The sequence below is a fragment of the Aulostomus chinensis genome, chromosome 16, assembly GCF_037954235.1.
Source record: "Aulostomus chinensis isolate RoL2024-O1b breed Wild chromosome 16, RoL_Achi_v1.0, whole genome shotgun sequence".
Taxonomy (NCBI): Eukaryota; Metazoa; Chordata; class Actinopteri; order Syngnathiformes; family Aulostomidae; genus Aulostomus; species Aulostomus chinensis.
In genome coordinates, this window is record NC_141335.1 from 17,789,843 (window position 1) to 17,812,920 (window position 23,078).

At 41.0% G+C, this 23,078-nt stretch overlaps 2 protein-coding genes across 5 annotated transcripts in view; both read left to right on the forward strand.

The window, feature by feature from the left end:
- Positions 1-302: 302 nt before the first annotated feature.
- wbp1la (WW domain binding protein 1-like a) lies at positions 303-5,478 on the forward strand. The gene is made up of 4 exons (XM_086179743.1): positions 303-526; positions 2,584-2,686; positions 3,973-4,134; positions 4,411-5,478. The coding sequence occupies exons 1-4, from the start codon at positions 473-475 to the stop codon at positions 4,896-4,898; spliced, it is 807 nt and encodes a 268-aa protein (XP_086035869.1). The 5' UTR covers positions 303-472; the 3' UTR covers positions 4,899-5,478.
- A 186-nt stretch (positions 5,479-5,664) lies between these two features.
- Positions 5,665-23,078, forward strand: part of nt5c2a (5'-nucleotidase, cytosolic IIa) — a 29,296-nt gene continuing 11,882 nt past the window's right edge. For 2 of the 4 annotated variants that reach the window (XR_015109342.1, XM_086179739.1), the window contains exons 1-7: positions 5,665-6,275; positions 9,509-9,623; positions 16,073-16,111; positions 19,470-19,543; positions 21,597-21,714; positions 21,826-21,921; positions 22,726-22,817. Coding sequence is in view for 3 of the 4 variants with exons in the window: in XM_086179739.1 (XP_086035865.1) it covers positions 9,523-9,623; positions 16,073-16,111; positions 19,470-19,543; positions 21,597-21,714; positions 21,826-21,921; positions 22,726-22,817 (520 nt within the window). In the remaining variant the exon portion in view is untranslated. Of the gene's footprint in view, positions 6,276-9,508; positions 9,624-16,072; positions 16,112-17,365; positions 17,619-19,469; positions 19,544-21,596; positions 21,715-21,825; positions 21,922-22,725; positions 22,818-23,078 lie in introns of those variants that run through there. The other 2 variants (XM_086179740.1, XM_086179741.1) reach the window with 2 other exon arrangements.

Here is a 23,078-nt window from a genome sequence, read left to right on the forward strand (position 1 = left end):
ATCTATCTATCTATCTATCTATCTATCTATCTATCTATCTATCTATCTATCTATCTATCTATCTATTTCTGAATGATGAAAATGTTGTGATACAAACAATCATTATATTTTTTGTTTGTTCTTCGGAAATCATACATCCTTTTTCATTTCTTTCAGTAAAACTGGAAAGAGGAGTTTGCTATTTGAGAATTTACTCAAGGACGTGCAAACTGTTGTGAAATGAAAGAAAACTGTCGTAAGCGTCAAGGAAGACATCATTTTAGAGTGACAGCAGAAGGAGCCAATGGCCGCTCGGAGGCGGGTCCGTACTTGAGTGGACCAATAACAGAGAGCTGGAGAGTCAGAGTCAAGGCACAATTGTTGAAGTTAAGCTGTTATTGTTTTGATTTGGTTAGCCACCGAGGCCGACATTGTTGTGAACGATGTGACGGTTAATAACCCCTCGATATTATAAGTTTGTAGTTGTTTGGCTATGGAGTTCACCGCTGGGCAAGAAAATCCGGCGACGGCGGCGACAGTCGCAGAGGTAAGAGTCAAAGCTAACGTTAGCCGACATACTTTTGTAAGAGTCTGGTTGTTAGCTGACGCTGATTGAACTGCCAAAAAGACAAAAAACAAAACTATTTTCATGCTTCGCTGGCATGTAGCGGCTGATTATGAAAGCTAGCTTGTAATTTCTGTTGTTCCTAGGGTTGTTGTTCTGTGGTTTCAGTCAAAAGAATAGATAACAAAGTTTTCCCAGGGCTTTTGTTACATAGAAATTGAAGGTTAACCCAAATTGTACAACAGGAAACATCAGTAGAGATGCCCGGTCGGTAGCGCTTTTAACTTTCCTTTCATGTCATGGAGCGGATAGCACAATATCTAGTCAGTTGTGGCACTTCCTTTTTCTGTGTAATAATGAGTTATTTCTAATAGTTACTGTGATATTATTGTTGTGTTGATGTCACTGGTTTAAGAGAATCAACATTTGTGACCATATGGACACACGTCTACACAAGTTAGAGGGTGGGTTATCACGTGAAGTAACTTATCTGCACAAGTTGGGAATGAACATTACGATAAAGATGATTATCTCACTGTTATGGTTTCGAACCTGATAATGGTTGACATCTAGAGGCCACAAGTTTAAAATAACATCGAAGTAGTGATCCACTCTGTTGGCAATATAAGAAATTTTACTGCTCAATAATGTGAAGAAACAAATGCCCTTATCATATTAACACTGCCTTAAGAGGATTTACCCAATTAATTTAAATTATCTGATTTATATTAGCTAGGTGACAGGAGCTGTAATGAGTTAATGAAGGTTAAATGTGTATCAACATACATTTAAAGGAGCTGTGGAAGTACTGGCTTAAAAATCATACTGTAGACATAAGGGGTGGTGCTTCGCACACATGATCTATGGATGCTCATGATAGCAAGGTAATGAATATTGGTGTTGTGAAATTTTGTAACATTACAAAGTAACAACTTGTGATGCAGTCTCAACAGGAAGTGGTGCAATAAAAGCTGTTATCAACAGTCCCAATACCTATATCCCACTGAACCATGATGTAAAATTATGCAAACTGTCAGTGCCATCCAATCATCCATCCATCCATTTTTTCCCACTTATTCCTGTTAAGGTCCACGGGGGGGTGGGGGCTGGAGTCCATCCCAGCGGCGACGGACAGGTCGCCAGTCCCTCGCAGGGCCAACATATATAGACAAACAGCCATTCACACTTACAGTCATACCTACGGTCAATTTAGAGTATTCAATTAGCCTAGTCCCCAATTGCATGTCTTTGGACGGTGGGAAGAAGCCGGAGCAAGCACAGGGAGAACATGCAAACTCCACACAGAGAGAAAGATCCCATGCCTGAGCTGGGACTCGAACCCAGGACCTTCTTGCTGTGAGGCAACAGTGCTAACTACTGCACCACTGTGCTGCCCTTATGTCCAATCCGCACCCAACATTTCACAGTAATTCATACCAAACTGAGAATAAGAAGAAATGCATCACTTGTCCTCTAGTTGGAGCACCCATGGAATATCTGTTAATTTCAGTTCAGACAACTTTATTTATTCCATCCATCCATGCTGAAGGATACTTTGACATGATCACCAGGGGAAGTGAGGATCGGACCAGCAACCCTTCGTTGCTAGACGGCCACACTTCGTCTGAGCCATGCTGCCCCCCACTTAATTTGTTCTTAAATGGGCAATTCATTTATAGCTTTTCCCCATGCATACAAACATCAGTCAGTGTAATGATCAGTAAGGAGACATTAAGATGCATGTGGGCACATATAATCAATCAAATCAATAATTTAAATCCTAGAAATAAATCCTCTAAAAATAGATGAATTTCATCTAAAATGGATGGGATCTGTTTCTTGATCCAGGGCTATGACCCCACTCAACTCTCACAGTTCTGCTTTATATGTGTTTATCCTTAAAAATCCATCAAAATGGGAAGACATATGTCTGATAAAATAATGTCAGTATGGCTTTTACAAATGGTTGAACCCCCTGTGACAGACAATGTTTCGCGATCTATTGTGAGACATGGTGGAGTTTTTCTTTATGGTTTCAGGACAAGTTGGTGTGTATGGGAGTCAACAACCAAAGCTACATCTGTGAGTCGGGTCACTGCTGCGGAGAGACTCAGTGCTGCAGCTTCTACTATGAACTCTGGTGTGAGTTGTTGTGTGTGTGTGTGTGTGTGTGTGTGTGGTGTGTGTGCGCGCAAGCGCACTTGTGCATGTATATATATATGTATGTCTATGCGCACATGTGCAGGAGAAGCAGGGCTTGACAGCAAGACCAATCCAACAGCAAGAGACAAAAGTGTCTGGCATTCCATATAGCTTAATAAGAAGAATTTGACTACTCATATTCTCAGAATCTTTTCCCCTCCCCAGCCCCTGCCTCTACCCAAATATAAGGCAAGGGTGGTTGAGAAGAGACTGCAAACTGACAGAACTGGCTGGGCTGGGCTGGGCTGCGCTGTGAGAGCTGCTTACTCATCTCTCAATAAAGTTTTGGCCTCTGCTGTAAGATCAGTCGTCCTGTTGATGTCCCTGAGACTCTATTTCACTCCTTTTTTTTCTAACAATTTACATGTATATGATCTTACATGAATTAATCTATGCTTGGTAACTCCCACCAATCAGGGAACCCTAACATGAACTGCGCAAGTGCGACCGTGTTCATAAACAACTTGTATCTTCACATTTTTTTATCGATCATGGCAGCGAACTGGCAAGATAGTTAAGTCCGCGAGCTGCTCGCCATCCGCAGTGAAGAGGAGATTCAGCGGCAGATTTCTGGAAACGTACAGGACACTGTGATTTATGGGAACATCACCAGCATTTTGAGACATGGCGCACTTTTATGTGTAATGATGATGTTGTCAGCGGGATGAGGTACGAGAGAGAAAAACACAGGCACACACCCCGAGCTCAGACCCACATCTACTGGAAGCTTGAATCTGCCCGAATACCGAGCAAATGTGGGTACAAAAACCTGCTTTGACCCACGTGTTTCAGTGTGAAAGGGGTATTAGACAATGGAGTCCATCCTATCTTTATCTGCCTACCTTGACAGGTTTTTTTTACCCCTTTGCCAATGGTAACAGACTGAGGTGGATGTGAAGGGTTGACATTGTGATTTGAGTTCATATACTGTATATCACACTGGTCTTTGATCAGTTCATCCGTCAGAATTGGCTTTTGGATCAGAGTGTCGCTGAATAAACGTTTTTCTATTTTCTTTTGTACAGCTATTACTGTCTCAACAAGATTAAATGGTGATGCATGTAAGAAGTTTGGCTCATTTTTGTTACTCAGTGTTGGAAATATATACATTTATATTATGTAAGAAATGTAATTATATTCAGTAAATTCAGTCTCCAGTGACTGTGAATCTAACTTGGTAGCATTTGTCAGGATATGTATCCATGTGTTCTTTTGGCCTTCTGCAGGGTTCTGGTTGGTGTGGGCTCTCATCATTATCCTTACCTGCTGCTGTGTGTGTCAGCACTGGCGCTCCAAACAGCGTTTCCAGCAGCAGCGCCGGCAGAACGAGATCAACCTCATCGCCTATAGAGAGGCTCACAACAACTCTCAACTGCCCCTGTATCTCAGTAAGGAGCAGTGCCTCGACCCAAAATTATATGTTTGTACAGTTTTCGACTGTTCATTGCTAAAGTTCAGATTATTTAAGGTACCAGCAGGCAAGAACTAAAGAATATACGCAAGTCAAATTAAGTCATATCAGAAGTTCTTCATATAACTTCAGCTGGCCAATCAAAGTGTGCCTGCTGGAATAATAAACAAGAAGTACAAAAATAATCTTCATGAGGGCGCTGAGTCATACTGTGGCCACTCCTTCATACTTGGGTTGTGTTTGCATTTCGCAGGATTCTTACCCACCTATCTGCTACCCGACTATGAAGAGGTGGTTGACCGACCAGCCACACCTCCTCCTCCGTACACACCTCTCCAGGCAGCAGCTATACCCACTCACCCACCTGATGGAGCCACTTGCCCACATTCAGCTGTCTCCATGGCCAGTGAAGCTGATGACATGTGCCCAGCTATGCCAGAGACCACACTAACCCCACCACATAGTGCTTACAACCTCAACAAGGACTCAACGCCGGGCAGGTATCGGCGCTTCACAGGGGACTCTGGGATTGAAGTGTGTGATGGCCATGAACTTTGGGATCAGCATGGCTTTTTAGTGAGAGAGGAAGAGGTACAAGAGGAGGGGGTTGGGCAAATTGAGGACACTTGTGACCACTTCGGTCCCCAAACCTATGAACACGATGTTAGTGATGCAGTCGTCCTTCATGGAGACATGGATGGACACACCAGTATGGACACAGAGGCACAATCTCGTAGGTAGTCTACAGCTGTGGGTGACTGTGGGTGTGATCATAGCAGTATGTCAGTACACGTCTGGCCAGCCACTGTGTTTCATCTGGGATGTCAAACTTGTCTCTTGAGTAAAGCTTAGTTCAGCACTTCAGTTCAAACCCCTGCACCTCCCTGGGAGGTGCTGACGTTGATGGATCCCCTTCCACTGGGCCTCTGCTCCAGTTTCACCAGCTCATAGCTCCTGATCATTTGACGGTGTCCAAATAAACTTGTCAGTGTGATGTTTCCTGTCACTTGCCGGCTGACCTCTGAACTGCATGCTCTGACCTGAATATTTACCTAAATGTCATTGGTGGTAGGTGATGTGTATTTGCAATTGCCTAAATCAACTAACATCTTTATTGTATATTATTAAGTAATAATCTTGAAGAATTATATTTCAACAAATGTCTTTGTTCACAGACTGATGTTTGTCGTGGGTTCACTGATTACAGCTGCTGGTTTTGGTTTGATGAACATTACTGCTGATACAAACTCAACAGTAAAAGAAACTAATTCAGCACTGTCAACCTTGACTCTTGGTGCAGATGATTGTAGGAAGTCAGATGAGTTAAAAAAAATACAGTCATTGCACATTAGAGAGCTGAATCAGTTCCACTGTAATTCATCTTTATGAAAAACAAAAAAATAAAATCAGGTAGAATGAAGGATGTGTTTCACACATGGCTTCATCTGGTTTATTTTACAAAACATGCAGTACATTACTGAAAGTAATAAAAGCAATTCATCATGTAGTCTTACTGTCCCAGGTTGGGATGGCAGTTTTATTTCACTTCAAATGGAGCCAGCAAATCTACCATCGGAGATCATGTTTGAAGTACAAAAAGGATTCACTTCTTATTCAAAACTGAGAACTGGAGCTCTAATGTAACAACATTATGATAAAGAGTTTTTGCACATCCTCAACTGCTTAAAATACTTGAACAGTCACATTTTTTAACTCAGTCATTTACCTTGTTCATGTTTCACACACTTGCAATGCTGGGTTTTGAAATGTCGTTCTGGGATACAGTGGGACCGAGGGAGGTCATAAACTGCAGTCAAAGATGTGTGTATAGATAACTGGATGTAACGTCGGGGGCGGGTGCTCGGCTCATTCCTGTGGATGGTTGCTCAGACAGCTGCATAGACCTGCGCATGCTTCCTGGATCTTTCCCGTTCCAAAGGAATCTGCTGAGGGAGAGGACAAACACACACACACGCACGCACGCACACACGCACGCTGGCGTTCAGATTTGGAGTACCGCCTGAGGGAGGCAGTAATTCACCGACACATTGTTGTTAAACCCCCCACTGAACCTCAATAACAGAAGAAGAGTGTTTGGACATCGATCGCAACTGAAACGTGGGTAATTAGTTGTGTGCGTGTGTGTCCGTGTTTGTGTGTCAACCGCGCATGTTCATGTAACTGTTTATTAAACTGAAATGGCTGCAGTTGATGTCTTGTTCTCAAGCGTGAAATAAAGTTGTTTTCGCTATTACAGTCTGCTCGATAGCAGCTGTGCTAACATGTCATGTTCCAGCTGGCTGACGTCATAAAGCCAGCTGATAGACGCTAGAAGACGCTGATGTTAGCTGTTAGCTGACCACCGGGCGAACTGAAGCGCGGAAGCTTGACTGCTCCTGCGCTGGGATCTTAAGAGGCCCTAGCGAACAGTCACGTTAACAGACAGAAGTTGATTTGACCAACACGGATTAACTGTGTTGATGGGAGCAATAGCATGATTGAGATTGTAGGAAAGTGGACGTTGTAAATCAGTGTATCATCTGTTCTTTTTACATTAAATAAGAAATTCAAAATCTGAAAATTAACTTTGAATATTGACACGGAATCTGCTCCATTTGGGTAGCAAGGACGTTGTTTTCTTCCTGTATTACACTTCCTTGAACGCCAACAAAAGTCTGTGTGTGTGTGTCTGAATCTTATTCATTAGCAGTGATAAGAATCAAATCGAATTAACTCAGTACACCTTTTTTTCTAGTGCATCATTAAAAACATAGCAATAACATACTGACTTTAGATAGCAAAAACACATGGTATGGACACTTTTGTAGAAAGTGGACCTCATGCCTTTACTTTGTTGACCACACACACACACACACGCACACACACACACGCACACACACACACTCATATCCTTGTACTTATGCCTTTGTGAGGACTTTCATTGATGTAATACATTCCCTAGCCCCTCACCCTAAACCTAACCATTTCAACTGACAGCCTGATCCTAACCTTGACCCTAAACCTATCTAGAACCTAATTCTAACCTCAACCCTAAAGCCAAGTCTTGACCTTCAAATGGCCCTTTGAAGATGTGAGGACCGGCTAAAATGTCCTCACTTTCCAAAAATGTCCTGATTCTGTTGGTTAAATACGCATTCTAGTCCTCAATATGTAGCAAGTACAAGAACACACACACACCCACACACATACATATAAAAGTTAATACCATCACCCAAGAGTATTTGCTGTAGTGAGGTTTTCTTAAGATAACAGGTCTGAGACATGATAGGACACAACCAGCCAGTTTAGGATGTGCCTCTTTTACAGGAAGATGTGTTTTTTCAACAACTAGGTTTTTTTTTTCTTTCTGTCATTAGGGAGCTAATAACATGACATCCACTCTCATGCTTCATGATTCAAATTGAATTGTGCAATCTCAATGTCAGCCCATATAACTATATAACTGCAACGAAAGGCAATTATTTTGAGCAGTACTGTAAAGATGTTGCAGAAATGACTGTATTCATGTAAAAGATACTGTTTCATATTTGATTAATTTTGTAAAGCTTTATTGTTTTGGGAACAGCACTGCAAAAATCATCTCTTTATCCTATTTTAGGGGTTGCGGGTACTGCAAAAAAAATTTCTAATGCTAATTTAAATCTGTTTTATTTGGAAAATAAACATTTCAAAATGATGAGCCATTTGTGTGAATATTTCTCTAACTAAGGAAGTGGACTCACGATACCATTTATTTAATATGTCCGAGTGCAGTATTGTACTTAGACACTCATGACAACATTTGGCTGCTCTTTTTTCCTCAAATCATACAGTTTTCAGCATGACTGTCCCTGAACAGTGCCGGTCGGTCAGCGTCGCATATTTCCAATAACTAGCCGGTCACTTGCCTGCACACCACTTCATCAGGAATAGCTTTGAGTCTATTTTTGGTGGATGGCATATCATTGTACACCGAGCATATCAAACCAGACAAGAAATTTCCACGAGAATGGCATTGTATATCTGGTCAAGCGCTCGATGCTCAAAAGCAGACCTGAAAATCCTTCATTGGCTGTTGCATTCAACTGCTTTTGTTTGATAAGTAAAAGATATGTCAAACATGGCCGAAAATACAGCAACTGCGTTTTAGTCGAATTATATTTGTTCATTTTTCCAGGAGAGTACTTTATTTATGTATGTAATTTTTAGCATTGTTAAAGTAAGAAAAGATCCATTAACTAATGCAATTTGAGGGAAAACTCTGAGTAATATTTTCTGTAATTATGATAATAAAATTTTATGTTGAAGAAAAGCTGGTTTTTATGTTTTTTATACTGTATGCTGTCAAGTATAGTTCTAAGGCTGAATATCAGGGGAAAAAATTCTGTTAAGGCAGGTCACACCAGTTGAAATCAGTTTTGGAGTTGGCTAAGAAAAAAATACAGTGCATCTCTACTGTTAAGCCCATTCCCACTGGCCAAACAACCCTTTAACAGCCACTTACACCCAGGTTTTTTCTGCATCATGAACATCTTTAATCAGCATTCAGTCCCATGTTAAATAACCCTGCAATATGCATCGGTATTTATCGGCTAGACTCCAATTGGCATTGATTGGAACACTTTACCTGCCTTGAATGCATTAATTTTCAAGGCCAGCCTCCAGCATGTCTAATTGAAGCTATCCTCAATCAAAGATTGTCACCTCTAACAAAAATTTGAACGGCAGTGCTCTAACATTTTCCGGTCTGTGTTGAATTCGAAAAAAAGAGAGGAACCAAAAAACACCTTCACTGTCCTCCACTTTGATTTTTTACAGCTTCCCAAGATTGCATACAAACCCAAGTTGCTACCTCTTTTGGGGCTTTTTTGACAACACATTTCATTTCTTTCTGGTACACACCGGAAAGATGAGGAAGGTGTCTGCTACTGAGTATGTGATGTAGAAAATGACAGATTTTATTAGCAGGCTGGGTCCACAGGAATGTGCATTGATAATGGGGTCTCATGTAGCCAGTGTGTTTTAATGGAAAGTTATTCATCAGGAAGCAGACTCTGTTAAATCTGACAGAGGAGGAAACTAAAAATGATAAATGCTTAGGTTGGAAATCAGCACTAATTGTCGAGCTACTGCTTTGCCACGTCTATGCTTCTTCGTTGGTAACATAACTGCTATGCATAAAATGTTCATTATTTAAGTTCAGCTTATCTTTTTGCAGGTATTAAGTTTTAGCTGAGAGTTTTTGATTTTTTTGGCTGAGTGTAGTGCAGGTATGTTAGTAGAGGGTCTCATACAGACACTTTGAGTGTGGTTCAAGGTTTAATCAGCATCACTTTTTCTCCCGGAAACAGTTTCGCTGATTAATATGACGACTTCGTGGAGTGACCGACTACAGAACTATGCTGACTTCCCAGCCAACATGGACGGTGTGACCATGAAGAAATATCAGCGTGAAGCTCACCACAGGTACAGAGTAGGCTGCTGCAGAAATGGCAACAAATACCTTTTGCATTACTGGCACACATTTTAGTCAGGTTTGAATATTTACTGGATATTTGAGTTGTTCACGTTACAAATGATGAGTTCCTCATTTCCAGCCACTAGACACCAGCTGCCCTCGCTGGTTGAATTTGCTATTGTAGTCATCTGCCCGTGTTCAGTATTTAAGACAAATTCAGGTGCAGAGTGGAGCTGTATTGAAAACGTACTTGTCATTCTTGTTAATGGAGTTACTGCGTCGCTGCAGGGCAATGCTGCAGCAGAGAAAAGTTGAGCCTGACACAACTTGAGGGGAAATGAAGCCTGACATCACACTTTGAAAGCCACTTATGACAGATTCCATGGAGAATGTGGTGGTAGGGCACCAGAAAGCTTTTTTGCCATCTGCAATTAAACAACCAAAGAAATCCTCCCATAAAGCAAGTCGGAAGTACTCTGAGATTTATTTATATGGAGGAACAGAGAACATGACAGAGACTGATTCTGTTGTGATGCCTGTTCCTGATCCGTACTGCCTGCCCAGCGCGGGGACACAGATGTTAGTAGCCTTGCAATTGCTTGCATCGCTATTGAAGTAGGATTTCTAGTTAGTATTTCTACTTGTGATGATATCAGCATGGCTAGCCGATGCTAACATTAGCAGCATAAATGATGAAAACATTAGTTACTTTTCAGTCTGGGTGTACAGCACACAACTCACATAGTTTATCATTGACCATAATCAGTCATGATGTACACGAAGTAGAGATTAGTTGACTGTTGCAAATTGCTCAATTATATTTTGTCTGTGTACTAGCTGCATGACTCGGGGAACACAATGGACACTGTATTTAATGTCAAGTTTCATGTACTCACTCTCAGTTTGGGCTTGTGATGATGCTGATGACAGTATATACAGTTAATACATCATATTTAATGCTTAATATGCAACAGGCCCCCAATTTAGTTTGAGGAAATCTAGCTTGAATACATTTTATTTGATAAGAAAATTGATTATTAAACTGTGATTTAGTTTGTTATAAGTTCAGGTGACCAGTGCACTCCCCTATTTTGTTGTATTGCAATCATGGAGTACAATTGATTTTTTTTTTTCTTGGATTTCATATCATGGACCTACGCAAAAAAAGTCCAAATTGGTGATGTAAAATGAGAAAACAATGCAACAGCATTAAGTTTTTAAAAAGTAGTGTGTGCACACGTTTTCACCCCCTTTGCTATGAAGCCCATAAGTATGATCTCCTGCAACCCATTACCTGCAGAAATCCCATGATTAAAATAAAAAAAAAAACAAGTCCACCTTTGCACAATCTGTCACATGATGTCATCACATACACTTGTTCTGAAAGAGCTCAAGAGTCTGCAAAACCACTGGGTAAGGGGCACCACCAGGAAATTTACACCATGAAGACCAAGGAGCTCTCCAAACAGATCAGGGAAAAGTTTTTGAGAAGTACAGATTAGGATAGTTAATTTGAAAAAAAAAATAAATAAAAATTGGAACACCTCACAGAGTACCCTCTTTTAATTGATATAAAAATGGATAGCATATGGCAACCAAGAAAGGGCTGCCTACCAAAACTAATTGACTTGGCAAGGAGGGCATTCATCAAAGAGACCTGAAATAACCCTAAAGGGGCTGGATTGCACAAGAGCAGGGTGTGAAGCATTTGTACCTCGGACCACTTTGAGCTATACCCTTCACAGGGCTCGGTGTCATGGCCAGAAAAAAAAAAATCCAGTTCGTATGGGAAAAAAAGAAACACATTTTGAATTTGCCATAATCATGTGAGAGACTCCTCATACAAATGGAAAAAGGTGCTTTGGCCGGATAAAACTAAAATGAACTTTATGGCTGTCGAATAAAACGCTATGCTTGTTCACAAAGCCATGACCTCTCATCATCTTGAGGACACCATCTCCACAGTGGGGATGCTTTTTATCGCCAGGGGTCTGAACTGAAGGAAAGGTGGATAGCGCTAAAATAATGGAAGACTCTTTAGGCGGCATGGTGGTGCAGTGGTTAGAACTGTTGCCTCACAGCAAGATGGTTCCAGGTTTGAGCCCCGGCTCGAACGGCACATGTTTGCATGTTCTCCCTGTACCTGCGTGAGTTCTCTCCGGGTATTCCAGCTTCCTCCCACAGTCCAAAGACATACAAGAGGGGACAAGGTTAATCTGATACTCTAAATTGACCGTAGGTGTGGCTGTGAGAGCGTCCAGTTGTCTAGCCCCCCAAGACCCTTGACAGGATAAGGTGTAGAAAATGGATGGATGGATGGATGTTTGGATGGATGTTTCAGTCTTCCAAAGATTTGAGGCTGGTCCAGATTCTCCCTCTAGCAGGACAATGAGACATAGCATTCTACTAAAACAACGCTTTAATGGTTTAAGGAGAAGTATTCCAATGTGTCAAAAGGCTAGAACTCAATCCAGTTAAGAATATATAACTTCAAGGTTTTTGTACACAAGCAGAACCATGTCCAACTTGAAGTAAGGAGCAGTTTTGTGTCGAATAATGGTAAAGGTCCCCTTTGGCTGGATGTGGCAAGCTTATACAGACATACCCCTTGAGAACTCCTGCTGTAATTTCTGCAAAAGGTGGTAAAAGGTTTTGACTTAAGTGGGGTTGAATAGTTCTGAACCCTCAAGTTTTCAGTTATGTCTTGTTCATTACATAATACAAACTATTTTGTATCTTGAAAGTAGTTTTTTTGTTGGTTAAATCAAATGATACAAACCCTCAAATAAAACATTTTTCTTCCAGGTTGTAAGACAACAACTGCAAAATGCCAGAGAGGGGTGAATACTTTATACAGACACCACATATTAATTTCAGTCAGCCTGAAGATGGGTCTGTCTTCAGATGGTTATCAAGAACAGGTGTACATTGCAACTGTCCATCTCCCTGAATAGGACAGCAGAGGTGCAAATATGTGTAGCTCATGTCAATTTGAATTACACAACAACTTGAGGATGGTTTCCAATTAAAATACTATTATCTGATTAAAAACTACAGTCACAGCTTATTTCCGTAACCGTGTGGGCAAAATAGAAGATGTGTGAGATGTTCACCTTGTTAGGCATGAAAAGATCAGTATAAAGCTGAAACATATTCACAAATGTAGGTCTAAAAAGGTAACATGCTGAAGCAGTTGTCTGTTTAGATACTTAGAAATTGTACTTTTTTTTTTTTTTTGCTCAAACATCCAGATGCTGTTGGGACACCGCACCAACAGAGGAAAAATACTCTGCACACTTAAGTTGCAGATGGAGAGAGCCTCTGAAACTGGGTGCTTTCCAGGCAGAGTTCACAGACCAAATAATGACACTCTGTATGTCCTGTCAACACTTGGTTTCTGTCGCAACACCCATCTGGTAACAGTCAGTAATCAGTCATGTTCTTTGGTTTGTGTCCATTTGTTGTGAGATAGAGGATAGGAACAGGTTTGTCTTCTCATTTGTTGTTTAATGAGGGTTGATGTACTGGTTGTGTTGCTCGCCTCCTAATGATATCCACTTTAAGTGTTAAATGTATAAAAAGGAAAGCTTTTTTTGCAGGGTACCCCAGGGAACTTTTCTTCCTCTGGCCACGATGACAAGCTCTAACTGGGGGATTACAAAGCGCTCACAGGCCAGGCCAGCATAGAGATATAATCCCTCTACCTGGTACTTGGCCGTGGCCTTCGCCCAGTTGGAATGTGCCTGGAGCATCTCCCTAGGCAGCCATCCAGGTGGCATCCTTAGGAGATGCCTAAACACTTCAAGTGGCTACTTTGACACAAGAGAGTAGCGGCTCTACTCAGATAACTGAACTTCTCACCTAAACCCTAAGGGAGATGCCAGCCACCCACGTGACGAAAGCCATTTCAGCCACTTGAATCCCTGAGCTTGTTTTTATTTATTTATTTTTTGGTCATGATGCACAAAAATTGACCACTAGATCAAAAGCTTTTCCCTCTGTTCAAGCTCTCTATTTGTGACAATGATGTGAGAACAAGACTCCAAGATACTTGAAGTATTTTACTTGGTATGAGGGCTCCCTATGGATTCACTCATGGACAATCCATCATTTTTCTCCTGAGAACCATGGCCTAGGTTTCAGAGCTGCAGATCCTCATTCCAGTCGCTTCACACACCACTGCGAACCGATCCATGCTGAAGATCACTGCCAATCATGTCATCAGGACCGCATCATCTGCAGAAAGTAGTAATGCAATCCCAACCCACCGAACTGGAACCCCCACAACCATGAACATGCCTTGAGATCCTGTCCATGAAAATCAAAACAGCATAGGTGAGGAGCTGTAAGCAGAGTCTAATTGGTGTGAACAGTGCAGCCTTCCAAGCAGTCACAATGATCTGGAGAAATTTTGGATCTTGCTCTCAGTTTTGTATGGATTACACACAACTCTTATTTTCCCACCAAACGTAAATGGATGTCAAAAGTCATCAGCTCAAGACTTGGCTCGCTAAAATCCCCCACTTCAACAATTCCGTTAACAATGGCCAACCAGTTCATATCACCTCCCATTTTAAAAGCCTTGATCTTTCTTTGGCCCTTATGTTGACAGTGTTTTACAGATTGCCTTTTTCATTTATGCAGCATTTCAAGACTCTGCCCTCTCTTCACACAACACAGCACTCAGTTGACAACTGCCACTCCATCTGCACCAGTTTACCCAGTAAATTAATTAAATTACTGACACCTATTCTCAACCAGCTCCACCAGCTTCTGGTTCAACACAGTGTCAGATACAAAATTCTCCTTCTTACCTTCAAAGGTCTTCACACCCTGGCTCCTTCATGCCTGTCAGATCTTCTCCATCCCTACACCTAATCTCATGCCTTTTTTTTTCTTCTGGCCGCTCTACTCTGTCCCCACATTCAGACTTAGCATCCTGGGGGGCACAGAGCTTTTAGCTGCTCTGCATCACAACTCTGGAATTCTCTGCCTCCTCACAGCTACAAGCTTGACTATCAGACAGTTCAGATCTAAACTCAGGACACATCTTTATGGATCAGATTAGCCATCATAATCTCAGTTTATTCAATCTTTGTCTTTTCCCTTAATTTTTCACTTTAACTCACTTGATTTTTACCCTTTACTCACTTGTCCTTGGGTGCTTTGAAGGGGATCATATATAACAAACTATTACAATATCATAATTATGAAAGTGTCATATTGGAATAATTTCAATTCGGTTTTGGTGTTTATATTGCTCAGACTCTAAGAAAATCAGGTGAAGAACTGCGTTCCTGTGGTGTGTGCTCACCTTAAAAAATGGTTGCCATTGCTTTTGTCTGTTTCCTTTGATGCGTTTTGACATTGGGGAGCTGCCACACATCACAAAGTTTTCCATTTTGTAGTTTTCACCATGTTTATCTCCTTCTTCCTACATTTAATCCCCTGGTATTAAGCCATGCTTTTAAGCCTGGTCTCAATTGTAAGATTCTTTACAACCTGGTCTTTCAGAATATGTGTGCTGCTGTGGAAAGATGTATAATGACAGGTGTATAGTGGTCAAAGAAAAAAAATCAAGAGAAATGAAATCCAACAAAACTTCATTCAAGAAAACAATAACGAACATTGTTCATTGTGTTTGAGATCAGTGCTGCCATCCAGTCAAAACACAGCCTCTGATTGGTTGATAGACTCAAAAGAAGGCATTATGGGATTGCCAGTGGACAGCTGACTTTTGTATTTAGTAAAGACACCATATTTAACATGGAGAAATGGATCACTAATGACAGGGCGCATTTGGAATTGGATTTATCATGATGGTGGCATTTTGTTTGATCTAAGACAAAAAGTCCCAAGAGGGCCCATAGTGTCAAACTTACCAGCCCCAGATGCTTTTTAGCCATGCTCTGAGTTGGATAACATTTAGAGGTTTGATCTCAAGACTGATGGTACTGGCAAGTGGGATCTGTACTGTGAGCTGTCCATGTATAACAAGATCAGCTTGGTCACCTTTGGGCACTCCAAATCAGAGGCAGAAAGTGAAGTTCACTTCCTATTTGTTCAGAAACACGGCTAGGCATTGCTAGTAGAGCACAAGGTGACACAACATCATCCAAACATTACTTAAGCACCACAAGAGATATAAAAATCTAGATTATAGTCTTCCAGGTGAAAATGTCCAGCAAAGAGAAGAGAAGTGATTGATACACTCCAGCGGGCTTCCTCATGGTCACTAGATTTCTCAATCAAAGCACCAGTTTGTAAGAAGAGCACGATACATAATAGTTACTTGCCTCACCAGCTAATCAAGTAGTAAATGAAGCTGACGCAACACAAAAGTGTGTATGTCTTTTGTATGAGGGTCTGGAGGTGGAGTCAAACTGCTGACACCAGTAGCCCCAGGCTGTGCAGCAGGACACCACTGGTAACACCACATCTATTCTCTATTACAAAGCTTTCCAAGGGATCTGGCTCAAAACCATCCTGCAATGAGGTATGCCATCCTGTTGTTACTGTTGCTGTTGAAACACAAGTGCGACTACTCACTTAATGACTTCCCCATGTTGCTGTACATGATGTGACTTGAACCCCCATCCTACCCATTGAGCGCCAGTCATACTGACACCATAGAGACAACAGCTGCTGGTCTTTGTGATTTCTCCTCTTCCCTCCTGCATCTACCCATCCTCTCAGTAATGCCCATCCTTCCTGCCGCCATCCCTCACACTCTCATCTGAGTACAAGTGCAGTTTGAACAGACTCCGACTGTGTGCATGAAAGGAGTTGATGTGTATGAAAAGCAGACGGTACTAGCTAACAATTGTACATCTTGGTATGGCAAGTTACATGTCAGGATAGAAAATTAACCACAGATGGAGATTTAGCAGTGCTTTCTTCCACTGTCAGATCGACATTCTCGTATGATCTGGGGAATCCAGCTTGCTAAGTCACATAATTTGGGCAGACATGGAGGAGGAGAGTGAAATTCTAAATTTAGAGCAGGAAGGAGCCACCCAAACCAGGTTGAGGTAGAAGAACTTGATTTGTCCACATTGCAGTTCCAAAAACAGCAGAATGTACTGGTAATTGGTAAACCATACCTGAATTCTGATTTTTACAGTTGAATCTCAAATGATGTGGCCTACCCCTAAATGTTCATGTCATTTAGTGAGGGCAGCAATTCTGCAAAAATGTAAAATGAAAATTAAGTGCCATCCTTAGACTGGTGACCTGTCCAGGGTGAACCCCGCCTCTCGCCCGAAAGTCGCTGGGATAGGCTCCAGCCGCCCCGTGACCCTTAACAGGAATAAGCGGAAGAAAATGGATGGATGGATGGATGGATGGATGGAAGTGCCGTCCTTCTTTTGTGTTATGCTGTTAGCGTAATGTGTATATATATAGATAGATAGATAGATAAAATTGTTCAGCACTGAGCCACGGAGAGATTGCATTCACTGGATAAAAAAAATTGACACCTTATCTCGTAATTTCGAGGTCGTGATCTTGTAATTACGAGAAAAGATTTCATAATCACGAGATAAAATAAAGTACGGTCTGAAAGCTATCATTGCGTTCTCGCGAGCCTACCCCACGCGCCTTAATATTCTCGTCGCCGTTTACGTAGGTCTTTCGTCGTAGATCTGCAGCGCACGGGGGCGTTGCGGCGCGACGTAACACGAGCGCGAGAGCAGCGAGACCATAGACAGACGGGGAGTGACGGCTCGCGAGTGACTATGATGGCGGTAATTTGCCGTTACTACCTCCTCGGTTTGAGACACTGGGAAATACTGATGTTTCTTAAAAAATGAGGACGGTGTTAATATTACTATGTCAACATTTCGCAGTCCTCCAAAAATGATCAAACTAGGCAAACTGGACTCAACCTCTATGATTACGATGACCTGGATTACTGAGAATATTCACAAATACAACACTGCGCAGGCATCTCAAGTCGTTAGGATTGTTGGATCTATGCGATCCTGATTCAGCAACTGGAAAAGGTTCTCTCTCTTTCTCTCTCTCTCTGTGTCTCTCACTCACACACACACATAAAATAAGGGTTCAAATGTCAAATTTATTTGATATTTATTGAAATAATAAAAATCAGTGAAGCAGTGTAATTCATCATGGGCTGTTGTACGAAGCCTCCCTTCACACACATGAACTTGTTCCACAACAGAGAAGATGTTGCTGACACAGGTGTATCAGCAGGTGTACTATTGCTCATGTATATACATCTGTTTGCGTCAAAGGAGCTATGACCAAAGACCTACATAAATGGCAACGTGAATACCAAAGCATGCGGGGTAGGCTCGATTTCTTTCAGATCACACTTTATTTTATCTCGTAATTATGAGATCTTTTCTCGTAATTACGAGATAAGGTGTCCTTTTTTTTATCCTGTGAATGTGATGCACTTCCATACTGAGCATTTACATGTGCCACATATGTAATTTCCCCATTACAAGTCATTATTAGCTGTGGTATCCCATGCTTGGTTAGCATCTGTGTCAGGTTTGATTTTTGATGAAACATGTTAATTTGATCTACCTGACAAAGTGAATGCAATGTGATACTTCAGCGATGGCCCATGTCAACCTCCAGGAGCATTGTAATACTTAAAGAGCTTCAAGATTTCAAGAGTATCACCCCAGAATAGTGGTCTAAAAAATATCACCCTGTACACTGGTTCATAATAACTTTATCAGTCACAGTGACTCATAAAGGATGGAAACCAGGAAGCCTCTTTTGGTTTAAGAAACGGTTAATTTTTATTGAAAGTTGAAACTATTTTTTTCATGTATGAGCAAAAAGACTTGAAAATAAGGGTTGTACCAGACAATACTTTTACTGTCTGTCAACACATCATCACTAGGGCTCATTTGAGGGCAGTATGTTCTGTTGGTTCTTTGTAGTTCATATGCGCTACTCATCTTCTATTAACTAGGAGCTGCATGTCAGCTGCTGTTGTGGTTGTTACCTTCCATTGAAGTGATTCATGGTCATTCTCTCAAACATGCCATGCATCAAACCTGATCCTGCAAAGTGTGTCCATCAAGCACACTAATGCAGTCCTGACATTTAGTTTAGCTTTCCTCATTATTCTTTTGATCTTGACGGTTGATAGAAGAATATTAAACCAGGCATATTTGTTGACACGGTAAATTATTTTGCATTCTCTAGGGGTGTCATGATTTCCAGTTGTCAGTTCAGAATAGATTGTTGAAATCACCAGCAGACTGGATTGTTTTGTCCAATTGTTCAGACAATCGGATAGACTCAGACAACGCATATTTTAAGATAAGATAAAACCTTTATTCGTCCCTCAGTGGGGAAATTGGCACTGTTACAGAAGCAGCCACCTCTTTTACTCTACTTGTGCACAGTTAACATACATTGAAACCAGAGTAGCTCTAATGCTTGACATCCTGTCCCACACCCTTTGATTCTGTTAAGTTGATAACTGATGATTTTTGGTGTGGCAACAAATGGCCCTCCCTGTTAACAAAAGGGAACACTATGGTTAAATATTTTCAAAACTGTTTGCAAAGATGTCACAAAACAATTGGGAATAAACTGCTTAGGCACTACATCTATTTAAATGTTGAACATAGATATTTCACACTTGGCGTCATGTAGAAAATTCAACTCGTGCTTGTTAGGACATAAAAGGAGTCACTTGTTGAGACTTAACGCTGACATAATTTCCAAGAAATGTTTAAATACAAACCTGAGTAATATTGTATTGAGACCTTAAAAGTAAAATGACACCATGACACCCCTAGTTGTTTGAATAAGGGATTAGATTCTTGTCATATATTGACATTGCCATTAACTGTTTCCCCCTGTAGAGTGTTTGTCAACCGCAGCTTAGCCATGGAGAAGATCAAGTGTTTTGGGTTTGACATGGATTACACTCTGGCAGGTAAGTACATTATGAGCTTGTTTGTCAGCCTTGATAACCTCTGCATTGTGTTAACCTAGTCCTGCTAGTAACTAACTACTCCTCTTCACTGAATAAGTGAATGAGATGTTGAAATGTAATATCATCCATCCATCAGAGCTGACACAGAATGTGTGAACTCGAGTAAACAATCCTCTTCCACCAGTCCCACACCCTTCTATCCGTCCCACATTCTATTTGTAGCACACACACAAAAAAAGTAATGCATATCAGCTGTAGCGCTATTTTTCCCTGGAAACTTATCATTTAATCCTTTTATTAAAGACTGGTGAGAGCATCTGTATCTGGCAAGCTCATATGTAGAGGTCAGTGTTCATGTCTGGATCCCCTCCAGTTCGTTAGTATAATAAACACTAAATGAAGTTTCAGAAAAAAACTAAATAAAAACAGCTGTTAAACATGCACGAAAGGATACACTTGCTGAGTCTCGCACGAGAGAAGACATTTTTTTATTCCACATTTGACATGTGATGGTGTGACATGTTTTCATTGCCTGATGGAGCTTGACTGTCATTGCTCACTGTCACTGTCAGTGCTCCACCCTTTCACAGTGGCACTGGTGGTCGGTGGTTCAGACATCACTCCCGACTTCATTTTACTATGTGGTTGCCAAATGATCTAACACAGTGAAATAATTGAGCTTATTGGCAGCAGTTGGTCAATATCAAAATGTTTATGAAGTAATGAGGTAAAGCCCCTGAGCCCTTTTAAAAATATATTTTCCTTTTTTTTTTTACATGCTTGAGCTTCACTGCCTTGCATTAGGGGGAATGTTTGTCGATGTTGACTTCAACATGCTGACATGCTCTCATGAGGATGTGACATCACAGTTAGTCTGCTGCCAGTCATAGTAGAGTGTGCAGCTTTCACAGCTTAAAATACCCTTCAGTTGCTCCGCTCTCTGTTTTCATGTTCATCCAAGCTCCTGACGATCACATCCTCATAGCAGACAAGATGAACATGAATCATTACAAACAACTCAAGTGGTATCCTGGTGGGTGTGACGTGCTAGAGCTCTCAGTTCTCTTTGAATGTCTCTCCGCCAAGCATCTGGGTATGTTGGGTATAAGGCAGACTTGCGCTACACTCTCCCTTCTCTCATTACAAGTAACTCTAGTATTAGTATTCCTCCCTGGAGCTGATGGTGTAACCCAAGCTGCTGCCAGACACTTGTTTACCAGATATTCCAGGACAAGAGGCTATCAAGCAGTCTCACACTAATATGTGTAGGGACTTATTTTTGTTTGAATGACAGACTTGTGTGCATTTGGACAGCTCTGTTATAGCTGGTATGAACGAGAAAGCTGCATTTATTGTATATACTAGCGAATGACTAGTGTCACCAGGAGGGAGAAACCAGAGGGCTACTCTTCAGCCTTGTTCAGACTGCCCAACCAAATCATAGTTTTTGTATATCCAGATTGTGTCCAGTCTGAACAGGCAATAACCACATGAAATCTGATTTTTTTTTTTTTTTTCAAAATTTGTTTCAAATCACATTTGGAGTTTATTTCAATTCTGATTCAAATCAGATTTCTATAGATGTTTCCCAATCGGTACACTCTTGACACTCAAAGAGGAATTTGAAATGTATTCTGCTTCACTCGCATTTTGTTTCTCTGTGGATATTTGCTGCCTCAGATTTACGTCTTGCACAAAAGTTGCCTATGTCTGGACACAGTAAATATGAACAAATCACTTGCAAATAGTAGTGTTAACATAAAAGATGTGATGTGAAGGAGGCCCTCCATCAACATTGGCCAGAACCCACCTCAGATCCTACACATATATTCAAATGATCACAGCAACTATGCTAGCTTAAGGTCCATGTAAAGTCAAGAAGAGGAAAAAGCCTGTGATGCTAAGTGGTACATTCAAACTGAAATCTTTATCAAATCTGTAGTTACACCTGCACTCTAAGTCAATTTGGAAGTAGGAAATCTCACATAAGAATGCTTCTGAACAGCTATTGGTGCCCTAAATTGTGATTTTGATAGCTTTTTTTCCTGTTAAGTGTATAAATCTCCAGAGTATGAGTCACTGGGCTTCGACCTGACAGTGGAGCGTCTGGTGTCCATTGGATATCCACAAGAACTGCTTAACTTTGCGTATGACCCCTCCTTCCCCACCAGGTTGGTTAGCTAAATTACATGTTCTCTTTATCTTTACAGAAGTAAAGCTAGCTGAGGTACGGAACTTTTTAATTGAACTGACATTTTTGATTTTTCTCCATTCTTCCTCAGAGGTCTGGTGTTCGACACCACCTTTGGCAACCTGCTCAAGGTGGACGCCTATGGGAACATTCTTGTTTGTGTGCACGGCTTCAACTTCTTGAGAGGGTAAGATCAACATGCCTCACTGTACTGACATGAAGCAAATATCATTCATTACCCTCTCATTCTGAAGCTGGTGTTGTCACGTCATTGTGCAGAGTGACGATGTCTCATGTCTGGCACTTAAACATTTGAAAGTGAACAGTATTTGGGCATTCATCAGTTCTGACCTTTTCAAAGGGGGCAAAGGAACAGATGTGATTTAACAAAGTGACTGAAAATTATGCCATTGAGAGTTTATTTTTCTATGATAAAATGTTTTTATGTCCTCAAGATTGTTTTGAAAATGCATCATAAAAAATCCAATAATTTTAGGGAAAACATTAACAAATCAAAGATTGGATTCTATAATTTAGTACCATTGTGGTCAGAACAATAACTATAACTATAAAAATATTATTTAAGAAAATGTCTTCACTCAAGTGGATGGTGGTGTCACACTGTAACTGCAATGACAACAACAGTGGTGAACAATATGGTCCGGATCACTTCCAGTGCTGCGAAAGTAAAGACTCTGGAGTTTCAGCTATAAAAGGTCATCAAAACTGTGTTTAAAAACTGTGATATTTTAAATTTACAATTGTGCTTATACAATAAAATAGGGGGCTTATTAGAAATATGAAATGATTCCTTTGGGGTGAAAATGTCCCATGTGACCTCACAAGCTTTTTATACACTGGTGGTAGTGCTGTTGAGTAGTGCCTTCATGCACAGCTTCTTGTGTTGTTATAGACAGAATACACATTTTCCTTCTGCAAACCCCAATTGACCTGCTCTATGTATATATGTTTCTGCATTCACTCTGCACAGGCCTGACATTCGAGAGATGTACCCCAACAAATTTATTCAACGTGGAGACACAGACCGCTTCTACATCCTCAACACACTCTTCAACCTACCTGGTACGAAAGGCAACTATTGACATCACAACTTTGTCTCTCTGAGAAGCAAAGGCACAACTAATCTTCCCAAACTAATGCTCGGCATCAACAGGGGGTAGCAAATAAGCAGGTTCACCGGTACTTTAAGAAACAAAGAAAGTCTGTTCTTAAGCGTGTTGAAACTCTGAATTTAGCAGCTTATATTTGCTTTCACAACAGCTTTGCTTCACTACTGCTGTCATCTCTCTGGTATATATTCATCACAAGCATCACTCTCATCAA

Coding starts and splice junctions, on each gene's coding strand:
- wbp1la (XM_086179743.1), top strand. CDS start 473: ATGGAGTTCACCGCTGGGCAAGAAAATCCGGCGACGGCGGCGACAGTC. Junction 2,687..3,972: donor CTTCTACTATGAACTCTGGT/GTGAGTTGTTGT, acceptor GGCCTTCTGCAG/GGTTCTGGTTGGTGTGGGCT. Junction 4,135..4,410: donor TCAACTGCCCCTGTATCTCA/GTAAGGAGCAGT, acceptor TGCATTTCGCAG/GATTCTTACCCACCTATCTG.